Consider the following 10,458-nt stretch of genomic DNA (forward strand, 5'->3'; position numbering starts at 1 on the left):
TCTAGGACCCACCCAGAGTCTGTAGTGATATCAGCCAGTCTAGGACCCACCCAGAGTCTGTAGTATATCAGCCAGTCTAGGACCCACCCAGAGTCTGTAGTGATATCAGCCAGTCTAGGACCCACTCAGAGTATGTAGTGATATCAGCCAGTCTAGGACCCACCCAGAGTCTGTAGTGATATCAGCCAGTCTAGGACCCACCCAGAGTCTGTAGTGATATCAGCCAGTCTAGGACCCACCCAGAGTCTGTAGTGATATCAGCCAGTCTAGGACCCACCCAGAGTCTGTAGTGATATCAGCCAGTCTAGGACCCACCCAGAGTCTGTAGTGATATTAGCCAGTCTAGGACCCACCCAGAGTCTGTAGTGATATCAGTCAGTCTAGGACCCACCCAGAGTCTGTAGTGATATCAGCCAGTCTAGGACCCACCCAGAGTCTGTAGTGATATCAGCTAGTCTAGGACCCACCCAGAGTCTGTAGTGATATCAGCTAGTCTAGGATCCACCCAGAGTCTGTAGTGATATCAGCCAGACTAGGACCCACCCAGAGTCTGTAGTGATATCAGCCAGACTAGGACCCACCCAGAGTCTGTAGTGATATCAACCAGACTAGGACCCACCCAGAGGTCTGTAGTGATATCAGCCAATCTAGGTGTGTCTGTGAGGCTCTTTCAGTTCCTTACTCAGCAACCACACACAACTATTCAAATGCTGCAAACAAATGTTTATTTAGCTGTTGTTTGTTTACATGTTTATATTTACAACATGGTTTCACACCCTGACAGACAAGTTAATTTAAAATCAGTGTCAAAAATAAATGTAAAGATTTAAATATTCTAATATTAAAACACATTATACCAGGTCAGGTGGACTCTAGTGAAGTCATTACTGAACCTTTAGCTACAACCTGACAGAGAGAGAAAGGGAGACAGACAGACAGACAGACAGACAGACAGACAGACAGACAGACAGACAGACAGACAGACAGACAGACAGACAGACAGACAGACAGACAGACAGACAGAGTATGGAGAGAGAGACAGAGAGACCGAGAGAGAGAGACAGAGAGAGACAGAGAGAGAGAGCCAGCCAGGCAGACAGACAGACAGACAGACAGACAGACAGACAGACAGACAGAGAGAGACAGAGAGAGACAGAGAGAGAGAGACAGAGATAGACAGATACAGAGAGAGAGAGACAGAGAAAGAGAGAGAGAAAGAGAGAGAGAGAGGAAGGAGAGAGAGACAGAGAGAGAGAGAGAGAGAGAGACAGAGAGAGAGAGAGACAGAGAGAGAGACAGAGGAAGGAGAGAGAGACAGAGGAAGGAGAGAGAGACAGAGAAAGGAGAGAGAGACAGAGAGAGAGAGAGAGACCGAGAGAGAGAGAGAGAGAGAGAGAGAGAGAGAGAGACAGAGAGAGAGAGAGAGAGACAGAGAGAGAGACAGAGGAAGGAGAGAGAGACAGAGACAGAGGAAGGAGAGAGAGACAGAGGAAGGAGAGAGAGACAGAGGAAGGAGATAGACAGACATCATTAATAATGAAATCATTACAAAAAGTAAAGAGATGAATTCACAAAAACATTTTTTTCCCTTGTCTCCATTCTCTAGTCATGGTCTGTGACCTGGCTGCCTGCCCCTGGCTCTACTGCTGCTGATGATGAAGATGATGAAGATGATGAAGATGTTTCAAGTATGCCAGTCTTATTCCAAGGCGAGGCAGACACACACAGCGCTCATAGAGAGGGGACGACCACTGTCAAAGACCTCTAGGGTCGCATCCTAAATGAAAACCTTATTCCCTATATAGTGTACTACGTTTGACTACAGCCCTATAGGGAATAGGGTGCCATTTGGGACAAAATACCCTAGAGTTTCTTCTGGAAACTTTTAATTTTCTAAAGGACATCAATGTCCTGGTTGGTTATTGTCCCGCCTCTTCCTCTCCTCTGATTGGTTAGAGAATTGTCAGTCAAGTCGGTTTATTAATACAGCTTGCTCTAGAACCCGGTATGATCCGAATTATCCGGTATGATCCGGTACGATCCGGTGTGATCCGGTATGATCTGGTGTGATCCAGTATGATCCAGTACGATCCAGTGTGATCCAGTGTGATCCGGTTTGATCCGGTATGATCTGGTGTGATCCGGTTTGATCCGGTATGATCCAGTACAATCTAGTTTGATCCAGTGTGATCTGTTTTGTCGGTGTGTGACCTGGTGTGAACCAACAACTTGGGAAACAGTCTCCAACAGGTCGTCAAACCCTCAGAATACAGTCGTCAAAATAGACGCTGGTTACTATGACAACAAACGAACAGGTTGCTTTGCTCTGCTTCAACCAATCACCTACTGTTCATTATAACAAGTTATTAAAATATAATGGCCCCTATCTCTAATGGCCCCTATTTCCTATGTTAAAATATAGATCTGCCTCTCTAATGGCCCCTATTAAAATATTAGGGACAGTCTAAAAGGAATGAGGGTTTGGGGCCATTAGGGACAGTACAGAGGGAATGAGGGTTTGGGGCCATTAGGGACAGTATAGAGGGAATGAGGGTTTGGGGCCATTAGGGACAGTCTAGAGGGAATGAGGGTTTGGGGTCATTAGGGACAGTATAGAGGGAATGAGGGTTTGGGGCCATTAGGGACAGTATAGAGGGAATGAGGATTTGGGGGCATTAAGGACAGTATAGAGGGAATGAGGGTTTGGGGTCATTAGGGACAGTATAGAGGGAATGAGGGTTTGGGGCCATTAGGGACAGTGTAGAGGGAATGAGGGGAGGAATAGGGGGCCATTAGGGACAGTGTAGAGGGAATGAGGGGAGGAAAAGGGGGCCATTCGGGACAGTGTAGAGGGAATGAGGGTTTGGGGCCATTAGGGACAGTATAGAGGGAATGAGGGTTTGGAGCCATTAGGGACAGTATAGAGGGAATGAGGGTTTGGGGCCATTAGGGACAGTATAGAGGGAATGAGGGTTTGGGGTCATTAGGGACAGTATAGAGGGAATGAGGGGAGGAAAAGGGGGCCATTCGGGACAGTCTAGAGGGAATGAGGGTTTGGGGCCATTGGGGACAGTGTAGAGGGAATGAGGGTTTGGGGCCATTAGGGACAGTATAGAGGGAATGAGGGTTTGGGGCCATTAGGGACAGTATAGAGGGAATGAGGGTTTGGGGCCATTAGGGACAGTAAAGAGGGAATGAGGGTTTGGGGCCATTAGGGACAGTATAGAGGGAATGAGGGTTTGTGGCCATTAGGGACAGTATAGAGGGTATGAGGGTTTGGGGCCATTAGGGACAGTATAGAGGGAATGAGGGGATGAATAGGGGGCCATTAGGGGCAGTGTAGAGGGAATGAGGGTTTGGGGCCATTAGGGACAGTATAGAGGGAATGAGGGTTTGGGGCCATTAGGGACAGTATAGAGGGAATAAGGGTTTGGGGCTATTAGGGACAGTATAGAGGGAATGAGGGAAGCAGACAGACAGAGAGACAGATATTATATCTAATTATACTGTATATCTTACCAACATAACATCTGGTATCGTTCAAACCCTGTTAGGATGTACTGTACACTGCAGTTTAACTGATTGATGAGTGAAATAAAATAAATAAAATATAATCTGATTAAAGAATGGCTTAGCGTGTTGTTGTTATACATAATAAATACATGTTTAACCACAGTCGCTTGGTGAGCAGCGATTCTCCTTCAAAAACTCCTTCAAAAACACATAGTTTAACATAGTTGGTGTTGTTCAGAGACCCTCTTCTTCATCCTTCCATTCCAGAGATGAGACGAGAGAGGAGAGGAGGAGAGGAGGGAGGGGGGGAGAGAGGGGAGGAGAGGAAGAAGGGGAGACAGAGAGGAAGAAAGAGAGGAGGGAGAGAGGGGAGGGGAGGAGAGGAGAGAGGGGGAGAGAGAGAGGAGGGAGAGGAGAGAGAGAGAGGGGGAGAGAGAGAAGAGGAGAGGAGAGGGGGGAGAGAGAGAGAGAGAGGAGGAGAGGAGAGAGAGACAGAGAGAAAGAGAGGAGGAGAGCAGAGAGGGGAGGAGAGGAGACAGAGAGGAAAAAAGAGAGGAGGAGAGGAGAGAGAGGGAGAGAGAGAGACAGATAGAGAAAAAGAGAGGAGAGGAGAGAGGGGGAGAGAGAGAGGAGAGGAGAGAGGGGAGGAGAGGAGAGAGGGGGAGAGAGGGGAGGAGAGAGGGGAGGAGAGGAAGGAGGGGAGACAGAGAGGAAGAAAGAGAGGAGGGAGAGAGGGGAGAGGGGAGAGGGAGAGAGAGGAGAGGAGAGAGAGAGAGGGGGAGAGGAGAGAGGGGAGAGAGAGAGAGAGGAGAGAGGGGAGAGAAAGAGAGAGGAGAGGAGAGAGAGAGAGGGGAGGAGAGGAGAGAGGGGGAGAGAGAGAGAGAGAGAGAGAGAGAGAGGAGGAGAGGAGAGAGAGAGAGAGGAAGAAAGAGAGGAGGGGGAGAGGGAGGGGACTTTTGGACTTTCCAGCTCCTTGGTGATTGTTGTTGTTTTGTAAGCATTGGTTGTAAACCCTCCTCCCTCCCCACGAAACGAACCACACACAAACACACACACACGCACACATCTCATCCCTGTCTTTCTGCAGTCTCCCAGAACGAGGAGTGTTCTGTTCTCCCCTAAACCCTAAATCTCTACAGTAGGATCAGCTTCCTCTCCGACCTCTGACCCCAGAACAGAGTCTCCGCCCCCTTTACTTCTGCTTCTTGTCGTTCTTCACCGGCGCTCCGTTACGTTTGTGCTTCCCATTAGCGACCGCTCCGTTGCTATGGCAATGTCCGTTTGCCTTGTCGTTGCCGTCACCGTGGGTCACCTCTCCCCCCCGCTCCTGAACCTTAACCTTTGACCTTAGTAGCGCTGCTATCCTGTAAAACAGGTAGCCAATCAGGGCCAGCCCCGCCCCTACGACCAGCACAACGTCCAATAGGAAGTACTGGTAGGTGGGGACAGTGTAGACAGAGGATCGTAAGTGGTTGGCGCCATGGTGACGGAGGATGTAGTTTATCCAATAGACAGCTCTTGTCACCGGGTGACCTGGTTGGTCCTTATGGATGGAAGAGAGCACCTGGGCACGCTGACGATACCTAGACACACACACACACACACACACACACACACACACACACACACACACACACACACACACACACACACACACACACACACACACACACACACAGTTAAAAACAGAGGGTGTGTGTGTTGATGTAAATTGCATTCAGTGCAGTGAGTGTGTTGCAGTACCACACTGACACCACAGACAACAGTCGTGAGCCAGAACTGAACTGAGTGTGGTGCAGTAGTGAGCCAGAACTGAACTGAGTGTGATGCAGTACCACACTGAGACACCAGATGGCAGTAGTGACCACACTTAGACGCCAGATAGCAGTAGTGACACCAGAACTGAACTGAGTGTGGTGCAGTACCACACTGAGACACCAGATGTCAGTAGTGAGCCAGAACTGAACTGAGTGTGGTGCAGTACCACACTGAGACACCAGATGTCAGTAGTGAGCCAGAACTGAACTGAGTGTGATGCAGTACCACACTGAGACACCAGATGGCAGTAGTGACCACACTTAGACGCCAGATAGCAGTAGTGACACCAGAACTGAACTGAGTGTGGTGCAGTACCACACTGAGACACCAGATGTCAGTAGTGAGCCAGAACTGAACTGAGTGTGGTGCAGTAGTGAGCCAGAACTGAACTGAGTGTGGTGCAGTAGTGAGCCAGAACTGAACTGAGTGTGATGCAGTACCACACTTAGACACCAGATAGCAGTAGTGACACCAGAACTGAACTGAGTGTGTTGCAGTACCACACGGTGTGTGTGTGTGTGTGTGTGTTCATGTACTTGTTATTGTTGATAACAGTGGCCAGTGCCTGGTACAGCTCCTCCTCTGTCATACTCTTCCAGTGAACCATGATGCCCATCCCCTTAGCCTCCACCCGGGTCATAGTGTCGTAGTGGTCCCCAAACAGAGGTAGGCCCACGACAGGCACACCGTGGTACATCGCTTCATAGATACTGTTCAGACCACCGTGGGACAGGAACGCTACTGTTCTGGCATGGCCTGGAGAGACATGAAGGACAGAGTATAGACAAGGATGAGAGAAAGGGAGGAGAGAGAGGGAGGGAGAGAGAGAGAGAGAAAGAGAGAAGGATGAGAGAGAGGGAGGAGAAAGAGAGAAGGATGAGAGAGAAGGATGAGAGAGAGCGAGAGAGAAAGGGAGGAGAGAGAAAGGGAGGAGAGATAAGAGACAAGGATGACAGAGAGAGAGAGAGAGAGAGAGAGAGAGAGAGACGAGGATGAGAGAGAGAGAGGAGAGAGAGGGAGGAGAGAGAGAGAGAGAGAAAGAGAGAAGGATGAGAGAGGGGGGAGAGAGAAGAGACAAGGATGAGAGAGAGGGAGGAGAGAGAGGGAGGGGAGAGAGAGAGAGAGAAAGAGAGAAGGATGAGAGAGAGGGAGGAGAAAGAGAGAAGGATGAGAGAGAGCGAGAGAGAAAGGGAGGAGAGAGAGGGAGGGGAGAGAGAGAGAGAGAAAGAGAGAAGGATGAGAGAGAGAGAGAGAGAGAGAAAGAGAGAAGGATGAGAGAGAGGGAGGAGAGAGAGCGAGAGAGAAAGGGAGGAGAGAGAGGGAGGGGAGAGAGAGAGAGAGAAAGAGAGAAGGATGAGAGAGAGAGAGAGAGAAAGAGAGAAGGATGAGAGAGAGGGAGGAGAGAGAGCGAGAGAGAAAGGGAGGAGAGAGAAAGGGAGGAGAGATAAGAGACAAGGATGACAGAGAGAGAGAGAGAGAGAGAGAGAGAGAGAGACGAGGATGAGAGAGAGAGAGGAGAGAGAGGGAGGAGAGAGAAAGATACAGGAAGGAGAGAGAAGAGACAAGAATGAAAGAGAGAGAGAGAGCGAGAGGATGAGAGAGAGAGAGAGAGAGAGAGAGAAAGAGAGAAAGAGAGAGAGAGAGGTAGGAGAGAGGGAGGAGAGAAAGAGACAAGGATGAGAGAGAGGGAGTAGAGAGATATAGAGAGGAGAGAGGGAGAACGGAGAGAGAGGGAGAAGAGAGGAGAGACTAGGGAGAAAGGAGAGAGGGAGGAGAGAGACAAGGATAAGAGAGACAGAGTAGAGAGATGTGGAGAGGGAGAAAGGAGAGAGGACAGATGGAGGAGAGAGGGAGGAGGGGTTAGGGTGTGTGTTGTTGGTCGGGAACTAAACATGCCTGTGTTGCAGACTATTGTTCCAGCTAGAGGGAGAAAAGTGTTCTCCTAAAGGACCTTGGTCCTAACAGTGTTGTCCTATAGGACCCTGGTCCTAACAGTGTTGTCCTATAGGACCCTGGTCCTAACAGTGCTGTCCTAGAGGGCCCTGGTCCTAATGGTGTTGTCCTAAAGGACCCTGGTCCTAACAGTGTTGCCCTATAGGACCCTGGTCCTAACAGTGTTGTCCTAAAGGACCCTGGTCCTAACAGTGTTGTCCTATATAAACCTGGTCCTAACAGTGTTGTCCTATAGGACCCTGGTCCTAACAGTGTTGTCCTAAAGGACCCTGGTCCTAACAGTGTTGTCCTAAAGGACCCTGGTCCTAACAGTGTTGTCCTATAGGACCCTGGTCCTAACAGTGTTGTCCTAAAGGACCCTGGTCCTAACAGTGTTGTCCTATAGGACCCTGGTCCTAACAGTGTTGTCCTATAGGACCCTGGTCCTAACAGTGTTGTCCTAAAGGACCCTGGTCCTAACAGTGTTGTCCTATAGGACCCTGGTCCTAACAGTGTTGTCTTATAGGACCCTGGTCCTAACAGTGTTGTCTTATAGGGCCCTGGACCTAATGGTGTTGTCCTAAAGGACCCTGGTCCTAACAGTGTTGTCCTATAGGACCCTGGTCCTAACAGTGTTGTCCTAAAGGACCCTGGTCCTAACAGTGTTGTCCTATAGGACCCTGGTCCTAACAGTGTTGTCCTATAGGACCCTGGTCCTAACAGTGTTGTTCCATAGGACCCTGGTCCTAACAGTGTTGTCTTATAGGACCCTGGTCCTAACAGTGTTGTCTTATAGGGCCCTGGACCTAATGGTGTTGTCCTAAAGGACCCTGGTCCTAACAGTGTTGTCCTATAGGACCCTGGTCCTAACAGTGTTGTGATATGGACCCTGGTCCTAATGGTGTTGTCCTAGAGGGCCCTGGTCCTAACAGTGTTGTCCTAAAGGACCCTGGTCCTTACAGTGTTGTCCTAAAGGACCCTGGTCCTACCAGTGTTGTCTTATAGGGCCCTGGTCCTAATGGTGTTGTCCTAAAGGACCCTGGTCCTAACAGTGTTGTCCTATAGGACCCTGGTCCTAACAGTGTTGTGATATGGACCCTGGTCCTAATGGTGTTGTCCTAGAGGGCCCTGGTCCTAACAGTGTTGTCCTATAGGACCCTGGTCCTAACAATGTTGTCCTATAGGACCCTGGTCCTAACAGTGTTGTCCTATAGGACCCTGGTCCTAACAGTGTTGTCCTAAAGGACCCTGGTCCTAACAGTGTGGTCCTATAGGACCCTGGTCCTAACCGTGTTGTCTTATTGGACCCTGGTCCTAACAGTGTTGTCCTATAGGACCCTGGTCCTAATGGTGTTGTCCTAGAGGGCCCTGGTCCTAACAGTGTTGTGATATGGACCCTGGTCCTAACAGTGTTGTCTTATTGGACCCTGGTCCTAACAGTGTTGTGATATGGACCCTGGTCCTAACAGTGTTGTCCTATAGGACCCTGGTCCTAACAGTGTTGTCCTATAGGACCCTGGTCCTAACAGTGTTGTGATATGGACCCTGGTCCTAACAGTGTTGTCCTAAAGGACCCTGGTCCTAACAGTGTTGTCCTAAAGGACCCTGGTCCTAACAATGTTGTCCTATAGGACCCTGGTCCTAACAGTGTTGTCTTATTGGACCCTGGTCCTAACAGTGTTGTCTCATAGGACCCTGGTCCTAACAGTGTTGTACTATAGGACCCTGGTCCTAACAGTGCTGTCTTATAGGACCCTGGTCCTAACAATGTTGTCCTATAGGACCCTGGTCCTAACAGTGTTGTCCTATAGGACCCTGGTCCTAACAGTGTTGTGATATGGACCCTGGTCCTAACAGTGTTGTCCTATAGGACCCTGGTCCTAACAGTGTTGTCTTATTGGACCCTGGTCCTAACAGTGTTGTGATATGGACCCTGGTCCTAACAGTGTTGTCCTATAGGACCCTGGTCCTAACAGTGTTGTCCTATAAGACCCTGGTCCTAACAGTGTTGTCCTATAGAAACCTGGTCCTAACAGTGTTGTCCTATAAGAACCTGGTCCTAACAGTGTTGTGATATGGACCCTGGTCCTAACAGTGTTGTCCTAGAGGGCCCTGGTCCTAACAGTGTTGTCCTATAGGACCCTGGTCCTAACAGTGTTGTGATATGGACCCTGGTCCTAACAGTGTTGTGATATGGACCCTGGTCCTAACAGTGTTGTCCTATAGGACCCTGGTCCTAACAGTGTTGTCTTATTGGACCCTGGTCCTAACAGTGTTGTCCTATAGGACCCTGGTCCTAACTATAGGACCCTGGTCCTAACAGTGTTGTCCTATAGGACCCTGGTCCTAACAGTGTTGTCCTACAGGACCCTGGTCCTAACAGTGTTGTCTTGGACCCTGGTCCTAACAGTGTTGTCCTATAGGACCCTGGTCCTAACAGTGTTGTCCTATAGGACCCTGGTCCTAACAGTGTTGTCCTATAGGGCCCTGGTCCTAACAGTGTTGTCCTAGAGGGCCCTGGTCCTAACAGTGTTGTGATATGGACCCTGGTCCTAACAGTGTTGTCTTATAGGACCCTGGTCCTAACAGTGTTGTCCTATAGGACCCTGGTCCTAACAGTGTTGTCCTATAGGACCCTGGTCCTAACAGTGTTGTCTTATTGGACCCTGGTCCTAACAGTGTTGTCTTATTGGACCCTGGTCCTAACAGTGTTGTCCTATAGGACCCTGGTCCTAACAGTGTTGTCTTATTGGACCCTGGTCCTAACAGTGTTGTCTTATTGGACCCTGGTCCTAACAGTGTTGTACTATAGGACCCTGGTCCTAACAGTGTTGTCCTATAGGACCCTGGTCCTAACAGTGTTGTCCTATAGGACCCTGGTCCTAACAGTGTTGTGATATGGACCCTGGTCCTAACAGTGTTGTCCTAAAGGACCCTGGTCCTAACAGTGTTGTCCTATAGGACCCTGGTCCTAACAGTGTTGTCCTAAAGGACCCTGGTCCTAACAATGTTGTCCTATAGGACCCTGGTCCTAACAGTGTTGTCTTATTGGACCCTGGTCCTAACAGTGTTGTCTTATAGGACCCTGGTCCTAACAGTGTTGTACTATAGGACCCTGGTCCTAACAGTGCTGTCTTATAGGACCCTGGTCCTAACAATGTTGTCCTATAGGACCCTGGTCCTAACAGTGTTGTC

The 10,458-nt window shown here is 49.5% G+C and overlaps 1 protein-coding gene across 1 annotated transcript in view; it reads right to left on the minus strand.

Moving 5' to 3' along the window:
• Positions 1 to 708: 708 nt before the first annotated feature.
• Positions 709 to 10,458, minus strand: part of LOC135507266 (2-hydroxyacylsphingosine 1-beta-galactosyltransferase-like) — a 148,671-nt gene continuing 138,921 nt past the window's right edge. The window contains 2 exon segments of the mRNA XM_064926867.1: positions 709 to 5,096; positions 5,868 to 6,087. Of these exon segments, the coding sequence (XP_064782939.1) occupies positions 4,706 to 5,096; positions 5,868 to 6,087 (611 nt within the window). The 3' untranslated portion in view covers positions 709 to 4,705.

Source organism: Oncorhynchus masou, chromosome 20, assembly GCF_036934945.1.
Source record: "Oncorhynchus masou masou isolate Uvic2021 chromosome 20, UVic_Omas_1.1, whole genome shotgun sequence".
Classification (NCBI taxonomy): Eukaryota; Metazoa; Chordata; class Actinopteri; order Salmoniformes; family Salmonidae; genus Oncorhynchus; species Oncorhynchus masou.